Raw genomic sequence first — 22,986 nt, 5'->3', positions numbered from 1 at the left:
CTGGATCTCCATGTAGATCTTCCAGCACAAACACATTAGGGCTGCACAATTAATTTAATTATAATCGAAATTGCCATGTGCAATATCCAAATCACCAACTTGTGCAATTTCCAGCTAAAAAATGTGAATGATATGAGCTTCACGCGAGGCAACGGAGGCACGCATCGTAGGTATTTTTGTACATGACTTAAATACTTGGACTAATTTTGTTTAAATACCTGATGGTTTTTCAATGTTAGTTTGAGGTAATACTGCAACTGCTAGCGAAGACGTCTGCTTCAAGTTAGCGAGTGGTACCAAGATATTGACCCACACACACACAACAGCACGGTTATTAAAAGTTTCAACTTCAATGTCAGCGCCTACAAGCAAATTTAGTATGAGAGAAAATATAGCTCAAGGGTTGAAACATTTAGCCTAAACAGCTTTGGCAACGGCACAAACATAGCAAGCACTGCAAACACCACTGCATTACAGTAAATGTGCAGTTAAAAAAATAGTTTGATACAGGCTGCACCTTCAAATTGGTAATAAGTGTAAAATAGAAAACACTGAACTTCAACTCGATTGTTATTCACTTTAATCACACATTATGTAGGATATGATCTCTATTTTTAAGTGAGATTACCTACGATGTTTACGCCCATGTTTGAATATCGCATAACTGTAATAGCAATATTTGTCAAAGAAATCGCGATTCAATATTTTATCCAAATCATGCAGCCCTAAAACACATACATAAAAGCACCCAAAAACAGAAGAATAAAATCTGCTCTGGTGTGGTCAGGGAAGAGTCTATATCTATATACAACTCCATATCTGAATCACATCAAAGATGTTTGAATGTTAAAACAGCAGTTGTTATTTTATTTTTAGAAAAATATCATGCAATATCATGTTGAAAATCCAACTTACCACACTTTCTTTTTTTAAATTCTATTTATTTAAAAGAAATTAAGAAAAGTGCAAGGGTGACAATATCTTGGATATACTGTATTGAATACCTATTCCAAAATACATGGTCTCTAAAAGTGGCGGGGGGGGGGGGGGGGGGGGCAAAACTGCTTTGAAAGACTGGAGAATGATCTGTGATTAGTAGCTTTATTATGTTAGGCCGGTTGTTCGTGAATAAAGACATACAATTAAAAGACTAAACAAAGCCAGGCACTCATTCTTCCAGTTTACATGAAGCTACTACTCTCCCGTCCAGACAGAAAGGTTGGAGACAACCACCATTGGCCGTAACAGCCATTTATAGATGAACGTTACACGAAAACGTCTAACTGCAACCTGGAAAAATCTCTACCTTCAGACCATCACAAGGGAGTGGACTCGGATGTCCTCTGACTCCTGAAATACACACACGCCCAAGTACTGGGGAACAGGGACAGACCAGAGACCAGGTGGTTTGGGAAGGGAGTACAACCCAGGGTGACGGACAGGCAGTTAGCAGAGCATGCCGGGAAGGCGGACGAGGCGCCGTGAACCCCTCGCGCTCAGTTCAAGTTGGGATGGGTGGTTAGTTAGTGCGGTTGCTTGTCAGTCACGCTGTGCTGTGTTGGTGAAGGCACGCTGTGCTGTGTTGGTGAAGGCACGCCGTGCTGCCTGCGCTCTCAACCCCATGCCGCCTGTCAGCCTGGGCTACTTACTGGGCGGGGGGGCAGCCCGTCTCCGTTGGCTTGGCTGGACGAGTACAGGTCGACATACTCTCCCTCCCCTCCTTCCTCATTAGCGCTTTCGCTCTACGGGGGGGGGGGGAGAAGGAGGACAGCAGAAAGACAGATGCCGGGGGTGTGTGGGGGCGGTTGCATGCTTTTTTTTATACACCAGACACAAAAAAAAAACTGCTTGCAGGCAAGCCGCTCAAAACAAAGAGGCAGCAATATCAGCTCAAAGAAACACTATTGTTCCAATCACCATATCATACACAGGCCTGGAGCCTAGGTTTTATTTACATAGGGTTTGGCCTATTTTCGCAGATGAGAACATCCAGTCCCTAAAATTTAAACAGCTCTTTGCTAACAATATTCATACCCTATTCAAGACCAGCTCTTCCACAAGAGCAACTCGCGCCCTCCGCAATCCCCCCCACCATCAGACTGTTAGTATACAATCCCATTATCACCTTGCACAGTCACAAACGCTTGTCACCACACACAGCCAGGCAAAGGGCTCACCAAAGAGGTCTGACGCGTGTCAGAGAAAGAAGAGTCAGTAGGAAGGCAGATGCCAAGACAGGCACCAGAGCTGTCCAGCGAGCCATTGGCCACCAGCACAGGTTCAGGGCAGCCACTGGGCGGGGCCGCGAGGTCCATGCTCTGTGATTGGTGGACAATGGGAGAGTAGGGAGAGAAAGATGAGAGGAGATGTGGAATGGAAGACTGGCAGAGAGGCCCAAAGTCCTGAGAATAGGACCGGAGAATTGTCTTATGCTGAGAGAGCGAGGGCGAGAAAAGAGAGGGACAGAGAGAAAGAGATTAAGACAAAAAAAACTGCGAGCGATCTGTAAGTTGAGAGAGTAAGAATAAAGTTGTGGTTGCAGATCCAACTTGGTTGATGTGCGCATCACATCTCACAACATCGCCGTTGGCAAAACACACACGTTGCTACGCTACAGCATGACTCGAAAACTGTTTCAGTAAATCAATGACAACAATAGGGATAAAGTCAGGTCCACGGCCTGAAATACACACGAAACAAATCATTAAGAAACTCTGGCACTCTTGCCATTAGTGAAACATGTGACTACAGACTTGTCTGTGTGAGTCTGATCAGTCGTTGACCATGACTCTAAATTCAACTTAGTCTCTTCAGAACTACACGTCCATAAAGAGTGCTTGTTGACCATAACAGTGAAATCGGGGAGGGGGGCGTGAGCTGATATCCACCTGGTCGTACTGGCACCTGTGACACCTTAAACACCACTGACCCCATGTGTGACAAAATCTAGGTCAATCATCTCACCAAATGGTTCCAGCATTCATAAATTAAAGTCATTGGCCTACATGGTGGCACTACAAGAAGTGACTGGAAAGGTTGGCTGTGGTCTGGCACATAATTGCCAATAAATAATTTAAAAGATATTGGTGCTGTAACCTGATCTGTCAAGACCAAATACACCCCACACAACAGGGTTACAAAGTTTCTGTCTGTTGATGCGTTTGACTCGGGGGGCACAGCTCTGGCCTCTGTTGATGGGTTTGACTCGGGGCACAGCCCTGGCCTCTGTCGATGCGTTTGACTCGGGGGGCACAGCCCTGGCTTCTGTTGATGCGTTTGACTCGGGGGCACAGCCCTGGCCTCTGTTGATGCGTTTGACTTGGAGGCACAGCCCTGGCTTCTGCTGATGTGTTTTACTTTGAGGCACAGCCCTGGCCCGACAGTGACTAAACTGGGCACAGAGACATGGCATTTAGAGAATTACACTGATTATAAAGGGCCATGCTGCATCCTTCCTGGGTGACTTCATGTTCTATGTAGCATGGTTGTTACTAGTAACAGATTTGATGAATCTCCCACGGAAGGGGCCTGTGTAGCTCAGTGGGCAGGTCAGGGCGATTAAAACTCCCCTGTTGTGGAGGTGGATTCATGAGGAGGAGCCAGTACAATTACGAAAACATCTGCAGTCACTATATAAGTGGCTCTGGGTGAGGTTATCTGCTAAATGACTGAAAGTGTAAATTAGTTTAATCCAAACCAAAGGGTAAAACATCCGGTTATCGCTCCAAAACTAGAGTTATTAGACATAGGAAAACATTACGGGAATTTGAAAAGTTGGTATATTATTATTTTTTTGCCAGTTTTAGAAAGGCAGTTTTAGAAGCGTACAGTATCTGGTCTGCATGCTTTTTACATGACACATTTCATAAACACTGGACGGAAATATACAGTTCATGCTTTATCTCCGATTTATCTCTTTATCCAATTGTTTGGAGTGTGTAAACATGGAGAAGTCTGGCAAAGAAAATGGAAAGCGTATTTGCACATTCTATGCCTGTTTTTTTACCCAATATACTCCCTTATCAGTTGCGAACACATGGCTAGCACAAGGGCTAATAAGAGAACTAAAGCAGAAGCAGTCTGTGGTGGAAGAGAGAAGGGCTCAACTTGTGTCCTTCTGCCGCATTTCATAAAGGTTGCTGGTGTGGCCATTGGAAAAGTCCCTAAAGTGCAAAACTCTCTCCAGACAGTACAGACACGGATCATGAACAACACACTGCTAGACAGACTCTTTATCGCCACTGATATGTACAGTGGATATAAAAAGTCTACACACCCCTGTTAAAATGCCAGGTTTTTGTGATGTAAAAGGATGAGACGAAGATAAATCATGTCAGAACCTTTTCCACCTTTAATGTGACCTATAATGTGAACAATTTCAGCACGACCCAAAGCACACATCCAAATCCACAAAAACATGGCTTCACCAGAAGAAGATTAACGTTTTGGAATGGCCCAGCCAGATCCCAGACCTGAATCCAATTGCACATCTGAGGGGTGATCTGAAGAGGGCTGTGCACAGGAGATGTCCTTGCCATCGATTTGGAGCGCTTTTGCAAAGAAGAGTGGGCAAATATTGCCACGTCAAGATGGACCAAGCTAATAGACTCCTACCCAAAAAGACTGAGGTAAAATCAAAAGTATTAGTTTAAGGGTTTGCAGACTTATGCAACCAGGTTATTGTGAGTTTATTTTATTTTGCCCCCTCTAAAGATTTCAGTTTGTTTTTCAATTGAATTTATTCACGTTATAGGTCATATTAAAGGTGGAAAAAGTTCTGACATGATTTATATTTGTCTCATTCTTTTACATCACAAGAACCTGGCATTTTAAAAGGGGTGTGTAGAATTTTTATATCCACTGTATGGTTATGTTTAAGCCTGAACATTTTTAGAAATGAAACCAACACTCTCAAAGCCAAGCAAAACAACCACACAGACAGAGCCACAGACAGAGCCACAGACAGAGCCACAGACAGAGCCACAGACAGAGCCACAGACAGAGCCACAGACAGAGCCACAGACAGAGCCACAGACAGAGCGACAGTGGCACTCACCATTGGGGTGGTCAGGGAGGTCTGGCGGCTCAGGAAGGAGTTAGAGACAGACATGCTGAGAGCAGCCCCAACCTCATCCACCACCAGCACGGCATTAGATTGCTGGAGGTGGCAGGAGAGAGAGGACGAGGAGGAGGAAGAAGGAGAGGAAGAGTGGGAGGCCTGGAAGGGGGAGACAAGAACAGAGTGGAGAAGAAGAAAGAGACAAAAGAGGAGAAGATAAAGAGCAGGAAAGAGTTAGAAGGAAAGTGCAGCGAGATGTTAGTTAGAAAAAGAACAGTTGGATCTTTGCAGCCAGCTAAGCCCACAGTAGAAGCAGAAGAAATGAAGACACCGGGTGGGCTAATGGAATGCTAGCACAGAATAAATGGTTTAAAAAGAAAGACGTCAGTCCTAAGCGTTCTCTAACATTCTACTGTTACCTCTGCAGCATGAATCGCTCTGATGGAGGGTGGGCTTTCCAGGAAGAAAAAAGGAATGACATTTCATGAATGCAATGGAAAGTTAAGCAGGGGGGAAAAATAGATTGGACAGTATATAAAACACTAATTTGTTCACTTAGTGTCAAGATAAAAAAATAGCAGCCATACAGTAGAAACATCCTCTATCTTACACAGGGCAAAGGCAGTGAGTAGAGTGGGAATGGACAATTCAGACCAGAGACCAGACCACACGTAGCTGAAAGCAACAACACAGCTCTTTTACAGAGTAATTGAGTTAGAGTATCAATTCCCAAATCTCCCTCACAATATTTGTTGTAAAATATATATTACACAGCTATCTGGATGGCAACACTACTCCGAGCAATATTAATTACTTTATTTCTAACAGAAACACATTGCGGGAATGGTGTATAATGTCAGCAACCAGGAGATTCCAATGTCTACATTGGCTGTACATCCAGTCACAAAACGTTGCTATTCCAACAAATCCAGACAGGGGGGCGGAATCAACAGGTCATTATCACAGCCAATCACAACACCGACAGCTCAGTGACACAGTGAAACAGCAGCATTCCACAATAACAGCTAATATATTATGGACATCTTCTGCAATTACTATGCAAAAATAAAAAAGCACCTTTAACTATTTGATTACATGAAAATCAAACCAGCTTTGCTCTCCCTCCCCACACTCTGGCTTTAAACCGATCCATGTTTTCCAACCCTACTCTGAGGGGATTCATCTTAATCCACACCCAATACTGGGATGTACTAATCCACAAGGCCAAATAAGCAAGCAAGTATTCTCATATTTTGATCTGCTTTGGATGAATTAAAAAAACATCTGTAATCATGGATGAACCTTGATTTGATTCATATTGGTTGTGTATTATTTTTCTTCTGGAAAATAACGTTATTTTTTTTATGTGTGGAGATGATGGTTTTGAGAGCGAGGTGAACTACCACAGGATTTAAAACCTATCAAACAAATAACAATCAGTAAAAACAGGAAAATAAAAAAGGCAAGTAGATTTCATGTCTAGTCTGTCCAAAAGGCTAATCAGCTTATGCCACCAGGGTCTAAACTGAACAAATGTCACATATAAATAGTAGCAATTTAGTTTATACCTCAGCAATGATTTGGGAACCACTCTAAATGAGGAAATGCTTAACGACTACTATATTAATAGAAATTCCTTCTCATACACAAATAGAATTAGAAGCGGTGTGAACAACAGACTACAGGCTCTGTACTGCTCCTCACTTCGGCCCTTTAACATCCTCACTTCTCACACGGATGATTCTAAAACATCACTGACCAACGCATGCCGATGAAATGGTTTCCCTGAAACGAGCGGTGGCGAGGCGCGGTAGGTGACAGATGTGTGTGTGCAGGGTGTGTGGGAGGGCGCCTGAACCGCACTGAGAACGAGACCTCAGCCGTGTGAAGTGTTGGCGGTGGCTCACCAGCTGCCTCTGTTTGGGCGGTAGTGCCGGGGGCGGGACGAGCTCGTGAACAGAGTCGCTGCTGCTGAATGAGTCGTTGAAACCATACACTTCCTGGAAGCGCTTGTTGCGCTGCTCGTAGATGCTCTCGCTCTGCGCTGTCTGGTAGAAGACAGAGGGCTGGGGCTCGGAGTAGTCCTCCACAAACTGCATGTACTTCAGGACTGTGACGGCGTGATGCAGGGACACACAAACACAGGGGAGAAGAGAATGACAAGGGGGACAAGCAGACGTTGTTAAATGTCTTACACTGTGGTTTAAGGGGGGGGGGGGGGGTCAGCTTTTGGAAATCAAAATAAACAGGGGAAGCACCAAACCAAATGTAGCACAGCCATGTTAATGTCCTGAGGAACTGGCCTTTCCTCAATCACCATGGTTGGGTATCATTTCAGTGGCCTGGCTGATAACAGAAAAGGCAGTTCTCAGATGGTTGAAAAATAAGCATTACTATAGTTTATAGAAAACCATTCAGAAGCATTAGAGTTGGGAAAAGGTGGTAATATCTGTCTCCTGTTTCTACCACGAGTTAAGGAACTGTAGTGAATTTATGAACCTACTTCAATATAAAGAACGCCTCTATCACTGGGCGGGACATAGCGAATGTGCTGATAATGACATCCTTGAATGACATGTTCAAGACCTCCCTGGGCCATTCAACACACTCATTTCCTGCACGGCCAGGAGAGTCCACGCCTCTGTACACTGGGACATTCGATCAACAAAAGCATTATTCAACGTGAGCTCACAGGGCTGACATCAGTGTTTCCCTGCAGAATCATGGGTGTGTGTTAGTGAGAGACAGAGGGAGAGAGAGAGAGAGAGAAACAGAGAGAGAGAGAGCGACAGAGACACAGAGGGACAGACAGAGCAATAGAAGGGCTCCCAGCTGTGAACTCATTCACACACACATGCCTGAGGGCCAGCCCGCAGCAAAAACATGAAACACATGGAACTCCCAAGTGCTCTCTGTTCAGCTGCAGAATGTCCTATCCAACATGACTGGCCTTGTGTGATGGCCTAGCTAGCAGCCGACAGAGAGGAGGGCAGCCTGGAGCGCATGCCAAAACAGCCAGGGATTAGCAGCCGATCAGACAGACAAACGTGGCCACCTTGTACTAGGATAAAACTACCCTCCCCAATGTTACAGAGAGAAAGAAACAGAGAAACAGACAGAGACAGAGAAACAGACAGAGACAGACAGAGAGACAGACAGAGAGACAGACAGAGAGACAGACAGAGAGACAGACAGAGACAGAGAGACAGACACAGACAGAGAGAGACAGACACAGAAACAGAGAGACAGACACAGAGAGAGAGACAGAGAGAGACAGACAGAGAGAGAGACAGACAGAGACAGACAGAGACAGACAGAGACAGACAGAGACAGACAGAGAGACAGACAGAGAGACAGACAGAGAGACAGAGAGACAGACACAGACACAGAGAGACGGACACAGACACAGAGAGACAGACACAGACACAGACACAGAGAGAGAGACAGAGAGAGAGAGACAGAGAGAGAGAGACAGACAGCGAGAGACAGACAGCGAGAGACAGACAGCGAGAGACAGACAGCGAGAGACAGACAGCGAGAGACAGACAGCGAGAGACAGACAGCGAGAGACAGACAGCGAGAGACAGACAGAGGATGCATTCTACTTAAAACTCTGGTTTTATCATTCTGCTCCACCAGCAGGCCTCTGTGTGCTTCGCAGACAAACCATATGGCTTCGCAGCCTGACAGATTTGGAGATGGAATTCAGACTCACTGTGACGGCTCTTCTTCTCCGGTAGTGGGGGTGGACTCTGTGGGGGGTCTGTGGCCTCGCCAGCGCCGAACTCCGACACAAACCCCACCATGGACGAGATGTCGGGCGTGGAGAGGGGAAAGGGCGGCACATCCTCCTCCATGAGGTTGTCATACTGGGACGGGTAGCGCTCGAACGAGCTGCGCCAGGAGGAGCCCGAGTAGAAGCCGTCAGAGGAGCCGGAGCAGGCGCCGCTGCGACGCTTCTTCTCCGGCAGCGCCGGGGGCGGCGGGGCGGGAGCCGTGCGGGAGTACAGAGGGGAGGAACCCTGGAGGGAGGCGGGACTGAAGTCGGGCTGTGCCAGCGGTGCACCGGGGCCAGGGCAGGGGGAGGACGATTCGCTGTGGGACTCGGGCAGGGGGCTGAGGCACCCGCCAGCCAGCACAGGAGGCATCTGCTCCAGGCTGGACAGGTCCTGGTGCAGGAAGTCATAGTCCGGGTCGTAGTGTTCTGCTGTGTCTGTGGAGGGAAGAGGAGGAGACGGGGGAGGGAGACGCGAGAGGGAGGGAGATGAGACAGAGACACAGAGCCCTGAAAACAACCCACACAGTCACTGGGACATAAAGGGCACCTGACAATATAAATCCCATCTGTGAACAAAAGGAGCAGGAGAAACACACAACGTTCTCCCTTCAGTTGGTACTGAGGTGTGGAGCCCTGTGTGAGAACCAGATCTACAGCACATGTCACTGGATCACAATGGAGCAGGAGAAACACAGCCAACTTCTCTTCCCTCAGAAAGGGGAAGACAGATACCTGGGTGAAGTGCTCCACTTGTCCGGACAACCCTGGCATCTCAACAGCACGGCTTCCTATCCACATCCCCTTTCCCTCGTACGCAACCAAAGAACAGGACAGATAAAACAAGTTCCCAGAGGGAGTCAGCCATATTGCTACGCTGCTGCGTATGGGGCCGCCCCCCCCCCCCCCCCCGCCACATTTCTAGAAGGCTGCAGATGAAGTGGAGGAGGCCGTGTGTTGCCTCTGTGCTGCCGGAGGCGTCGGGAACAGGAAGCCACGGCCTGCGTCTGTCAATACACTGCATGCCTGTTTACACCAACCCGGCAGCCACATGAAGACAACCTGCGGCGAGGCTTTTGGAGACCGCGGCGCACAAACATCTCAGAGACACGCCTCTCCGGCTCGGCTCCTGGAGGCTCCTCTACAGCCATCGACAAACTCATCGGTCCACTGCAAAGTCAGTGCTGGAACATTCATGTGCGCGCCTTAGATGTGCGCGTGCGTGTCTCTCACCCAGAGTCTCACAGCTGGTGTTGCGTGAGCACTGCCCACTGTCCACCGTCCAGGACAGCTGCTCGTCGGACTTGCTCAGCTTGCCCATGCTGTTGCAGGGCGACAGGCGCGGGGACTCCCCTCCGTACGAGTGGCTGCCCCCGGAGAAGCGTCGCTGCAACGCATCCACTTCGTTCTCCTGCAGATCAGAGGGTGGGACAACACCAGACGTCACCCACAATGTTGGTCAGAACATTAGTAGAAACAGCCCGGACCAAAGAAACTGTGTGACAATGTCTGCTAATGCCGTGTCCCCGCCCAAACGCTCTACTTTAAACCCAACATCAAACACCGTAGTGAACCCTGGTGCCATTTCAGACCCACCCCCGCTGAGGGGAGTGGCTCCTTCATCAAGCTACTGTACCTGTTTGAGGAGGCCAATGCCCAGTGGGAAACTACCACCACTGGTGGCCCGGCTCATCGGTGACACCACTGCCAGTCGGGTGGGGGAGGGGGCTGACTGGCGCTTCTTTGGAGGGAGAGCCGGCGGACTTGGGAGGAAGCAGAACCGGACATTGTATTCATTAGGAGGCAGCGTGAAATGTGCTCAGTATTCCAAAAAAAGCAAAGGCATTCGGCCCAATGTATGTTTGGAAAAGAGAGAGGTCGGGAGAAGGATGAGGCCTGGGAGAAATGGGAGAAACCATATCCGGCAGTCTCCAAGACACTTCCACAGCATGCACTACATTAATTGTGTTAAATTAGAAAGAGATGACTGTAGATGGCTAGCTAATAGCTATACAGTAATGAAAACAATGACTCCAATCCCTCCATGTCTGGTTCGTTGCTTTAGAAACCAACGACATTTGAATAGCCGTCCATTACGCCATGTGAACCACTATGTAAATCGAAAGGAATGGTTGAATCCAAAATCGTATACTACATACTACAAGTACGTACTTTGTGGATGATGGTGAAGGACATACTGTTTTGTATATAGTAAGCTAGTATGTTAAACTGACTAATGTTACTTCCACCACAAATAGCATCTATGAACTGTATTGCATTCGACACTGGCCGTTTCAACAGCTTATTAGCCAGTAATAGGCTTACTAGTATCTACTAACTTACTACTTGGAATAGTCATAAGAATTGAGCAATTGTTAGTGAGACTGAAGATGAACTTCAAACTGCAAAAGCTATTTCATTTCATGGCACAACAATCTTCTTTCATTCTTGAATGACACTGATAAAATAACCATCCATATAGGTGACGGTAACTGACTTTTCTGTCAAGTGAAAAGACGAAAGAATCATAGAAACCCCTCCTCTTTTATGACTATAACGTACCTACTAAAGCTTGAAGCCAGCAAAGATTTTGTCTTTCCTGATCAAATCCTAATGGAAACTTTGTTTCGGTCGGTGGCGAGGATCAAAAACTGGTCGCCTACATGGCAGTCCGTGTCTCTAACCACCATGCTATTTAACAATGGGTAGTCAGCCAGCCAGTGAGTCAGTCAGTAAGAGACATTCGCTCTTCTTGGACGGCTCCGCTCACGCGGTCAGGCAAAAAGAAATAAAATGATAGTGGCCGACAGTGCCTGGATGCTTCTCCCCCCACAAAAACAGAAAGCTCTGGAGAGGGGAGAAGCTACTGAACAGCAGAGAGGCAGACAGATGGCCTGGTGACAGTTAGGCAAGTGCAGAATGCAGGGCAGGTTGTCAGCTGGGTTGTCGGTGAGGAGGTGAAACCGGAGGATATCCTCTCTGCCTATAAAGGAAGGGGGTGGGCAGATTTCAACCACAGGACGGCCCCCAGCACCTCCGTACCAGAACTATTTACGCATAACAAAAACAAAATATGCAGTGAGCTGCTGCTTCTGACAGCTTTCCCCACCTGGCTGCTAGCAAAGTGAATCTCAGAGAGCTACTGTTGGTTTGATGGAAAGCACAAAGGCAGGCAGAAAGCCTTCCAATGCATGTCTAAGTGTCAGAATATGCTGCAGTCCAGTTCGGATGTTTTCCACCTCCATTATCTTGTCACTCACACGCTATGAGCTTACAAGCCTCCGCGACGTTTCTCAGAAAAAGGCCCCTGAGTGACAGTTCTGCGACATGCTTTCTCATCAGAGGAAGTCACGTTCCTGACACCTCTCTAATACAGCCTTTAAAGACTAGAACCACTATAAATGGCCGTGTTGATTTACACGTTCTCCAGCTACCGCCAATGTCTTGATGCAAAACAAACGAGAGAACAAAACATTAGTCTGTAGTTCAAGGACAATCGATTACCATTTTTTTGCTGATGAATGGGCCCAGAAAGCTATGAGTGGAGGTTGCTGCAGGTCCAGCAAACATAAAGGGTTGGTGACTAAGACAGTGATTGTTGACTTGATTAGACCTCTACTGTATTTACGTAAACTCAGACTAGACTGACTGACGGCGACATCAAATATTCTGACAATAGATAATGAAAAACTGTACGAAGGGTTCAACTCCCTTTTTTGAAGCAGCTTATGTAACCTAGATGCTGTTGTGTGACACTGATATGGCGTTTGGAAGACAATATGACAATGTGCCATCTAAAGAAAGAACCAAATCTTGACTTACTGAAGTGACTAATTGAGTCTGGGCCAGCAGCACAGCGGTAATCCTGTGACATACAAGGGCAATGAAAGGCACACCATCACCAGATGGACTCTTACTTGTGTTCAGCCGTCTTGGGGCCCGGAAGAGGGGGTTTAGGCGGCGCCATCTCCACCTCATCCTCCTCCGGTCCAGTGTGTTCGTTCAGGACCTCTGTGGACGGAACCGGGGACGAGGTTTTGTCCAGACGGTCCTTCTCCTTTTCATTGGCAGACAGCTCGGTCGTGCTGTGGGTGTACAACCTGATTACCAACGATGGTTCCCGCGAGCTACAAATACCTCACAAGCGTCTGTAGTGTGCAGTAGATACGATGAGAAAGAGGCTCAGATTGGAGTGACCCACTGACCTCTCGGGCAGAGCAGCCGGTGGCACTGGCTTGACGGGGGATGTGGGAGAGGGACGCTCCCGTTTCTCTATGGTCAGTTTAACCAGCTCCTGTGGACAATTACAGCGTGCCGTTAATAAACACTCGCCAACTTCCACCGTCCCCTACCAGGGAGTTCCACGGTGACATCCCGCCGGTTGGCGTTTGCTCGTTTCCTGGCATGGCGAAGTTACCTTAACACCGTCGAGCACGGCTTTGATCACAGTGGTGACGGTCACAATGGTTTCTTTGTCTTCCAGGTCAACGCCCTCCAGCATGACCTGGTCGGACCAGCGGATGAGATTGCCCAGACTCTGGTAGACACGGTTCAAACAGGAAGACACCGCCGAACTGAGAACAAAAGAAAGAAAAACTTCATGACTATGTATTGGTCTCTTGAGAGTTCCTTATTATTTCTACCTATTCCTAATTACATTTTGGCTGCAACTTTTGAAGCAGTATTTATAATATAATTTCTCCTCCTGGGCCAAACTCACCTGTGCTGGATCCTTGGCTCCACTTGAACCAGAGGAAGAACGGCCTCCAGGACCTTACTGGCAGAACCTGGTAACATCTCCAGCACCTTCTTGTCCACCACCATCTTGTCAATGATGGTCTTGAAGTAACGCAAGGCACTAACCACGTCTTTCTCATTCTCCTCTAACCGGCTGAGACTCTGCAAAAGGAATCCAACGTGAGAACTGTGGTGAAGCCTGTGCTGCAAATCTCATTAATGTCATATTGGTTACGGAATAATGAGGCTGTTTGCTTCTCTGCCTTCACAGCCTGACTGTTTTGTTGTAGGATATAGATAAACCAGTAATCACACTGGACTTGAGACATATATAGAGGGAGACACAAAGACATAAAACGAACCTTGATGTTGGGTTTCTCTGCTGTGCTGACGCTAAGTTCTAAAGGTGGCTTGCTGACTTTCTTTGAAGGTGTCCTTTTGATTTTGGGAGAGTGGAACTTGTCCATGAGCTTCATTGTAAAGGAAGACAAATGGGAGCGTTGAGAATCTGAGGAGGGAGACAAAAAGCAGGAGTTAAGAGAAGGAGCGCTAATCTACAGAAAACGTGACTTGGGGGAACTTAGCAAGCTAGATGACCCCCGACATACCGTTCCATCTAGTGTAACATGAGCTCGCAACTGACACTGAAACACAACCTCTCACTAGGTCATTGGATAAGATTTCATAAGAAATTCTTAAATTGTATACATTTTCCTCAAAAGTGATTTGTTTAGGTGAGACAGCCTATGAAGAATAGCATCGTGGATCTGTCCTGTTTTTTTATTTTACTACAAAAAAAACGTGTTGTTCTTCAACTTCTTAGAAATAACCCTCAGAACCTGAAGTACATTTGAGATTACTACAGTTCTGCCCCGTAGCCAACTACATCAAGGCCACAGCCCCAAAGAAATCCTTTAGCATCTAATACAAACATGACCCACATATAGAACGGTTGAGAAAATATATATAGTTCATAAACAAACACTGATGATTGAGTTGCTCTTCCGAAGCATGGGACTCATGCCAGGGACAGGAACTGTCAGTGGCTTAAGACAGAGGATCAGCAAGCTTCACAGCTGGGAGGGAAAAGCTTCTGCCAATGGAATCAGTGAGGAATGCTGTCTGGATCTCCATTCAATGCAGATCTCATCCACGGTTAGCTGTGAATTCCTGGCTGTGCCAGTCAGTTTGGGGACGTGCCACCCTTCTGTGAAAACAGGCAGGTTGTTGTGAAAGTGACTGATTGTGGCCAGCGGTGAACAAAGTGACTGTTCCTTCAGAGTAGTCAGTGAGTCACAACAAGTCATCGTCTCACTTCCAATATAGCTTTGGACAGACGCAAATGACGCTGCGTGAGAATCTTTTACTGGAGGACGATTGCAATCGATCCCTGATAACTCTTCTTCCCGCGGGCAGATTATGGGTAACGTCTCCCTGAAATTAGGGCGGAATGGATAATCAGGCGTCATGCTCAGGTTTCAGCTCGTAGAAAGCTAAACAAGTGTTGGTGTGTCCCGTGTTCAGTGCTTCACTTTAGCCTCCCAATGTGCGGTGATTTCCGCCAAAGCCCCGTTAGTTCCACCTCAGGGGAGACGTGAGGCCAGGCCGCATCCCACCACGGAGGCAAAAAACACCCACAGACAGCAGGCAAGTTGGCCGATCCTTTAGGACGCATGTCAGTTGAGTACCATGCACTTGGCTCCTGGTGCCTCCTGGCGCCTCCTGGGGCCCTCGGCTCCTGGCGCCCTCGGCTCCTGGCGCCTCCTGGGGCCCTCGGCTCAACCAGCGACACACTCGGCTCAACCAGCGACACACCAGCTCTACTCAATCTGGCATGAGAAAAGGTTCGCTAAAATACGCCGCAGTCCGGACACGCGTAACATGGTAGTCAGCCAGCGCATGGAAAACACGACAGAATAGACAATCATGCAAATATGCACAGCGTATCCAGAAAGAATCTCAGAAACCCCACTGCAGTCAAGTTCTGAATCTAGCACTGCATGAAGTGCCACGTTTTCACATGTGGGTGTGAATTATGCAGACTCAGTTTTAATAGAATAACTACAGTGACCCCATTTAGTCGACTGGTTAATTGTTTGGTCATTTTCTTATGAGTCAAAAAACGACAGGTATTACAGGACTAATCCACTGCGTATTGGGAAATTCTGCTTTTGCATTCTAAAAACAAATGTCTATGCCTACTTAACATGACAAGACTTTTAATTTTAAAATCTTTTTAAATTATAACAAACGGATTACATAGGGCTCCTGCGTTCTCCCAGACACATGCTTTTGCTCTGCCAATCTGCGGCGGTCCCGGAGGGTGTATGTAGCATGAGTTTGCCTGACATTGTTGAACTCTGACCCAGGACTGCAATTTGCATTCTAGAACCCTCCTGGAGAGTCTGGGTTTTGAAAGATGCCTGGCATTTTACTTGAACATGTAGGGTGGGTTTATATATTGAAAAACTACATTTTACATCTAGACCAAACTATATTTACAAAGAATAGTCAAATCTAATTCCATTAACCTTTTCGGTGACATCCGTAAACTGTATACACATGGGTTTTAAACCCGGCCTACTGCTTTTTCAGGTAAATAGAACAACCCACTATCTTTCCCCACTGTCTCTGTACCAAATAAACTCAAAAAATGCCAGAAAAATGCCTGAAAAATCTAAAAATAAAACACAATTTACACATAAGATTTTACACCCAGTTTAAACAAAAATTATTTGAATTGAGCAAAGCAGGGTAGAAAGACTGAAGCAAAAACAATCGCCTCTGTCTATTTTGCAGCTTCTATTCACTGCCAGCAAAATGTATTGGACGCCTCACCCAGTCATCAAATAATACAGAATTACTATTACAAAGATTTGTAAGAAACACTCTGCCCTTATTCAATAGCCCAAGTCATTAAATGGCAACCAGGCCACAAAAGCAATTGAGTAGTGCTTGTCAAGTAAAGTAGTGCTTGTCAAGTAATTAAAAACATTCCTAGATTGATTACGTGTAACAGAACTTATCCTAGACATTGAACAACAAATAAGGCCCCGGTCAGCAAAAAGAAAACATACCTACAGAACAATCAAGTCGAAAAACACAACAAAGAGGAACTAAGAATTGGGACATCATGTCAATGTTTGACTAGCGTCACAGAACAAACATAAAGGCCCAATTCATGACCAATCCTGTTCTGTATTACACAAGATTTTACTCATCATTCTTTATTAAAACATGATGTTTAAAAGACCCTCGAATAAGGTGTGTGTGTGTTCTGACTGATGTCACTGCCGTGAATAGGCTGGGGCCACTGAATACCGTGTTAACAGCTAGCTAGAGTGTCTGAAAAACACTGGATAACAAGCACTTACTATGGTGAATCAGAATAACCAATCAATTACCAAGTAGCGGACATACTTAGACTGCGGCGGCGGAGGTGCATTTTTTATATATGCATCTATCTCACACAGGAAGTGGCATAGGTGCTAAGTCATTGTTTATCTCCTGTTTTGACTACTGAATCTGCACTGTTGGTAGGGCCCCCTGCATGTGCCATCAAACTCCCGCAACTTATTCAGACTGCTGTAGGGCATATGATGTCCAACTTCCCAAAGGTATCCCATGTCACCCTGTTCACTCAACTGCCGGACAGTTCAAGCTTGCATCCACTACAAAGACATGAGGAGGCATAACGGGAACTGTTCATCCCTGGCTTCAGGCTATGCCCAAAACCTACCTCCCTGCCCAGCTCAATATCCTGTCACCTAGGGTGTTTTGGATGTGACTGGGGGAGCAAATCCCACTCAGCCCAGGTAAAGCCTTTTCTCGGCCCTGGCACAACAATGGAGGAACCAGCCCATCCTTTAAGGTAGAAGACTCCCTACCTGTTTTCAGAAAACCTCTGAAATCCTACCTTTCAAAATTGAATAAAAACATTTGAATTTAAAGCCATACTACCTGACAGGCCTTCTCCCAATATTCATTTTCCCTGTGTTAGCACACACAATCACATTCTCCCATTAGGCCTAGAGCATAGGTCTTCAACCCTCTCCTGGGGACCCCCTAGCCATCTCACAGTTTAGTTTTTGCCCTAAACTAGCTCACCTGATTCAACAGGTAAGGGCTTGTTAATTAGTTAATAAGTTGATTGAGGGTGTGCTAGCCCTGGGATTCATCAAATAGATGGAGTGGCTGGGGGGTCCCCAGGGGAGGGTTGAAGACCTCTGGCCTAGAGGAACCGTTCTCAAACAATGGGTTGTGAAACAAATTGGGCCGTGGGCCTGTTAATGGTGGTTCAACACCACTGCCGCAGAGCAACACCACTGCCGCAGAGCAACACCACTGCCGCAGAGCAACACCACTGCCGCAGAGCAACACCACGGCCGCAGAGCAACACCACGGCCGCAGAGCAACAGTAATGCCGCAGAGCAACAGTAATGCCGCAGAGCAACAGTAATGCCGCAGAGCAACAGTAATGCCGCAGAGCAACAGTAATGCCGCAGAGCAACAGTAATGCCGCAGAGCAACACCACTGCCGCAGAGCAACACCACTGCCGCAGAGCAACACCACTGCCGCAGAGCAACACCACTGCCGCAGAGCAACACCACTGCCGCAGAGCAACACCACTGCCGCAGAGCAACACCACTGCCGCAGAGTAACACCACTGCCGCAGAGTAACACCACTGCCGCAGAGTAACACCACTGCCGCAGAGTAACACCACTGCCGCAGAGTAACACCACTGCCGCAGAGTAACAGTACTGCCGCAGAGCAACAGTTTTGCGCGGTCACCGACATGTCATTCTGCCATCAGTCACCGCTGTCACTAAATCACACTGGACTGGCAGGTATCCCACAGGGCTGCCTTGTCTTAACACACCTACCAACTCGTTATGGTAAGTCACCTGCAAGCTCAATCCTAGGTACCGACCAGGTAGGTACTACAGGAACACTACTAGCAGAAAACAGTGCTTGGTATAGGCTATGCACACATGAAGGGTTTCACTGACTTCAGAAGTAGTATTCTGATTTGGTTTTAGCATCCAATTTCAAAACTTCTTTTAAAACAAGAAATTAAATCCAACACTTAACCATAAATGCTCTGTTTTTTTGTTTTTTTTTTAAAAGTATTTTCTCTTTCTTTAATTGGACATTTTTTATTTAGAACGTTGTCATGGGTGAACAGACGCATTTAACCAAAACTAAAATGAAATAAGGCACTTATTTTATCAAACTGTTTTACATGTGCATGTTAAAGACCATTAAATTGTTTGGGAAAGTAACTTTGACCTCATGGCAAGTAAATCATTACCTTCGTTGCCCTATGGTAAAATGCCTTTGAGGTCTTAAGGTCAGCCGCAGCTAAATGACTACTTCATTCACATCAGACTCCAATCTCGTGTAAATCCTGAACAATTTTCCACTGTGTAAGTGCTGAAACATTTTCCATTGTGTAAGTGCTGAACCATTTTTAATGCTTACTTCAACGGGCAATGGAGAAATATGCTGTAATACTGAACCACCTGGATGTCACATAAATAAACGTTTGAGCTGCAAAAGACAACAAGACAGGTTGATCATTCCATTGCAGAAATATCACTGCATTTACACTGAAGTAATGTAGCAGACGCACTCATGCAGAGCAACTTTCAGGAGCGAGGGCATACATTTTATTCACACTTCCATTACAATCATTCTGACGAAAGATAAATTAGCCAACTTTCGCAAAGTTTGTTAACCACTGCAGGCAATGGTAGCCACGGCATTATCTGATGACAAAGAGGGAGTGTACGCTGGGTGAACACAGTGAAAGGTGGAGTTAGCTAGCACATTATGGTTTATAGGAATCTGTGGTACTGAGCAGCAGGGTCAAAGTGCAAAGTCTAGTATGATGACATAACTTTTCACAGATAGGGTGTTTTGATAGGTTTAATGCAACGATACACTAAAATAGAATATTTCGACACGGTGCGCATGAATTAACTAGGAACATTTGAAAATGTAAATTGCTGTAACATTTCCCTTTAAGAAATTTGCCAAATAAGTAACACCACATTGTATTTAATGTTATCCTGTTTCAGAAAATGTGGTTCCTGCTCAATACAACGTATTCCATATTAATAATTGTTCCTAACTACATTTAACAGTATGGCAAGTTTGCCGTCTTCAAAAGTCAGCCCAGCAAGATTGAGCAGAACATTACAGTAACCACTCCCCTGTTTGCTCCAACTCTGTGCAAGGTTCTCCACCACGGTTGTAAACAAAGGCGAGGCCAAAACAGGCATGACTGATGCAGTGTTCTCACTAATGTGAGTAGGTCTCAGCATTTCTTCACAATGAAACCACCCAAAACTACCAGAGAAGTTGGTCACACATACTCATGCATTTGACCTGATCTGGCCATTTTACTATTGACCAAGAGGATGTTCATAAAACTAGTGGGAGTACTATTGAAAAAGATTAAGATTAATTATAGAGATGCAGCCACAACACAGCATTTGTCAGACTCCAAAGTTATCTCTCCATGGGAGGAGGTCTGCCTGAAAGAGGCTTGACTGGTATCTGGCATCACTGCTACAAGGGCAGTGCGTAGCTAAGCTGATAGGAAAACGCCAGCTAGTTAGGTGGTTCCTTCTGCAAGTCACAAAACGTCTGAGACTTGAGGTGGGCCATTGACTTTGTTATGTGATGGGCCTAAGTTTGTTTTCATGAGTGTAGCTGTGCTGAGGGTCCCTGAATTAAACCCTGAGGGACACAGGTGGAATCTACTCTGTGAGTCTATACGATAGTAGTATCCTCGTAGCAATTGGCCTAATGTATCCTCGTAGCAATTGGCCTAATGTACCCTCGTAGCAATTGGCCTAATGTACCCTCGTAGCAATTGGCCTAATGTACCCTCGTAGCAATTGGCCTAATGTACCCTCGTAGCAATTGGCCTAATGTACCCTCGTAGCAATTGGCCTAATGTACCCTCGTAGCAATTGGCCTAATGTACCCTCGTAGCAATTGGCCAATGCTAATTTTTAAATCAACCAACCTAAAAAGACTGTGCTTTTAACAGCCGCTAAAGACTTGAGGGGATTATATCTAATCAGCTCATTTAAACACCACTGTAATTAGTAATTACATGTTCAATGAGTCAACACTGACAGTACTTAAAGAGCCAGCTCGTCCACAGTCAGGTCAGCCAACACCAAGCAGCTGCCACAGATGGGAATCACAGCAGAATGCACACCCTCTACAAGGACATTCTGATTCTACCAGTTCTAGTGCTCTATGCACTAGATGTGAACAACATATCCAGAGATGAGCACTGGCCCTGCCATATACAATTCCAGATGTAGTGAGCGTTTCTTGACACTCAAGTCATTTCTAATCTTGCAACAACACAATAGAGTGCAAATCAATGGTCTATAAACATTAAACATTAGTAAGCTGATTCATTGAAAAGCAAGGTTTAGTGGGCTTACGCATAGTGGCAAATGTAATCATTATCACACCCAATTCATTTGATGGTGGAAAACAAGATTGGGTTGACTCAACTTCATTTTCAGGTGCAATTTAGAAGAAACTGATTAAGCCTAGTCTAGGATTAAAAACAAAAACATCACTCCAATGAGCTCACTCCAATGTTTTAGTCCTAGACTAGTTTTAATGTGTCTGCAAAATCAGCCCTTAGTGGTGACAATAACAGTCTACATAGTACAGTCAGTGGAAAAAGATGGGTACATTTGAATAAAGTAGAGGCGACTCCCCACAGTTAAAGAGGACGTATGAATTGGTTCAGTGTACCGGTGATAACAGAACGATCACTCACACACTAGAACTTCTCATCCAATTGCTAGTCCATACTCAGGAAGTTTGAGTAATAACAGCTACAGCAAAAATAGGGATAGTAATTATCAACTCAATATTATAGCGGTATAACAACGACAAGAAAATTGACATCGCAAGGAGAAAACACTAAACAGGCACTGCTACCTAAGCTAGAATGAATAACGGCTACTGTCATTATATCCTGTTTATTTTATAAAAAGGTACCGTATGTTAACACTAACAGAAACAAAATCAGCAGATAACAAATGCAATGAAATAAACTAGATCGCCAATGAACTACTTAACTAAACCGAATTACAAACACTGTCGATTATATTCGGACTACTACAACTGACTGCTAATCCTATTAACACATTTGTTAACAGTTCTTCAGAGAAAACGAGTAACAAACGGCAGGACAGTCGGTATTAACATTAGGCAACAGATGAAACCAGTAATAACATGTCATTATCATTAGCTAGTTCGGCTTGCTTGTAACGGTAACTTAGCTGTATTACCTCTGTCTATGTAGCTAGCTACGGGTTGCCAGTAAACGAACGTTCCGTTGTCTGGCTAGCCTAACGTTAGCTTGACAGCAACAAGAATAACTCGCTAGGTAAAGACTTATTGGAATAGCAACCAGACAAAATTAACAAAGTAATATCGGTGGCCAGCTAACGTTGCGACAAAAGGTGGATGTTTGGTGTGTGTGTGTGTGTGTGTTTAATGCGGCCTTGGTTCCACAGCTAACGTCGTTAGACTAAACTACACTGGCTGGCTGTATTACTAAATACAACAGCGAGGCAGACAAACCCCAGACTAGCAGCTAACGTTAGCTGGTTAGCTATTTAGTCCAGTCTAAGCGAACTTACCTTGCTTACTCTCTATTTTCCCCGACATTTCGAAGCAGAGACCAGTATCGTATAACAAATGAATCCAAGAAGGTATGTTGTCCTTATTTTTTCTTTTAATCCCACATCATTTAGTCAAAGCATTTGAGCTCGGACAGTTCCGTCGCGAATACAACAACCTGCAATTCCGCTATCCCAGCCAGACAGACCAAGACGATGATGATGATGATGATGATGGGCAGACTAGCAGACAACTCCATTCAGAATCACCATCAACACCTCCCCCTTGCTGCTGGAATGAACTGTGCATGCATGAGACGAAAAGTGTGCCCATCCTGTGAAGGATTTAATGTAGTGAAATTCTCGTTTTAGAATAGAGAAACAGATATATATATATTATATTACGAGGTTTGGTGTAGTATACAGTCCATGTTATTAAAAATGAAAAGCAAAAATAGTGGGCTAACGTTTGGGATATGTCCAGCTGTTCAGTGTTAATCTCAAATTATAATATTGTTTGAAACAATTTTTGCAACACAGTAACCGGTAGCAGTTTCCGACAACTTGTAACGTTTTATTGTGCTGGACTGACACCATCAGTGACCTTAATAAACTCGTGGGCAGAGCTAAAGTATCGCTGAACATGCTACATTGGTGTCAGAGGTGGGAGAGAAGCCTGATGATGACATTAAGGTAGTGTGCCACTAAAGATAACTCGTTGAACGGAGGATAAGTAACGACCTTGTC

The 22,986-nt window shown here is 45.6% G+C and overlaps 1 protein-coding gene across 7 annotated transcripts in view; it reads right to left on the bottom strand.

Moving 5' to 3' along the window:
- Positions 1–22,501, bottom strand: part of rapgef1a (Rap guanine nucleotide exchange factor (GEF) 1a) — a 29,562-nt gene extending 7,061 nt beyond the window's left edge. Inside the window, exons 1-13 of one of the 7 annotated variants that reach the window (XM_010877157.5) lie at positions 22,261–22,501; positions 13,934–14,079; positions 13,555–13,733; positions 13,252–13,408; positions 13,040–13,128; positions 12,752–12,919; positions 10,471–10,597; positions 10,068–10,245; positions 8,775–9,272; positions 6,967–7,169; positions 5,057–5,218; positions 2,178–2,432; positions 1,650–1,742 (exon numbers count right to left, since the gene is read on the bottom strand). In XM_010877157.5, the coding sequence (XP_010875459.2) occupies positions 1,650–1,742; positions 2,178–2,432; positions 5,057–5,218; positions 6,967–7,169; positions 8,775–9,272; positions 10,068–10,245; positions 10,471–10,597; positions 12,752–12,919; positions 13,040–13,128; positions 13,252–13,408; positions 13,555–13,733; positions 13,934–14,079; positions 22,261–22,288 (2,283 nt within the window). In that variant the 5' untranslated portion in view covers positions 22,289–22,501. The remainder of the gene's footprint in view (positions 1–1,649; positions 1,743–2,177; positions 2,433–5,056; positions 5,219–6,966; positions 7,170–8,774; positions 9,273–10,067; positions 10,246–10,470; positions 10,598–12,751; positions 12,920–13,039; positions 13,129–13,251; positions 13,409–13,554; positions 13,734–13,933; positions 14,080–22,260) is intronic. The other 6 variants (XM_010877158.5, XM_020052734.3, XM_020052735.3 and 3 more) reach the window with 6 other exon arrangements.
- Between the last annotated feature and the right edge of the window lie 485 nt (positions 22,502–22,986).

The sequence above is a fragment of the Esox lucius genome, chromosome 13, assembly GCF_011004845.1.
Source record: "Esox lucius isolate fEsoLuc1 chromosome 13, fEsoLuc1.pri, whole genome shotgun sequence".
Taxonomy (NCBI): Eukaryota; Metazoa; Chordata; class Actinopteri; order Esociformes; family Esocidae; genus Esox; species Esox lucius.
The sequence above is the reverse complement of the archived record's forward strand: the minus strand, read 5'-3'. Positions and strand labels throughout refer to the sequence as shown.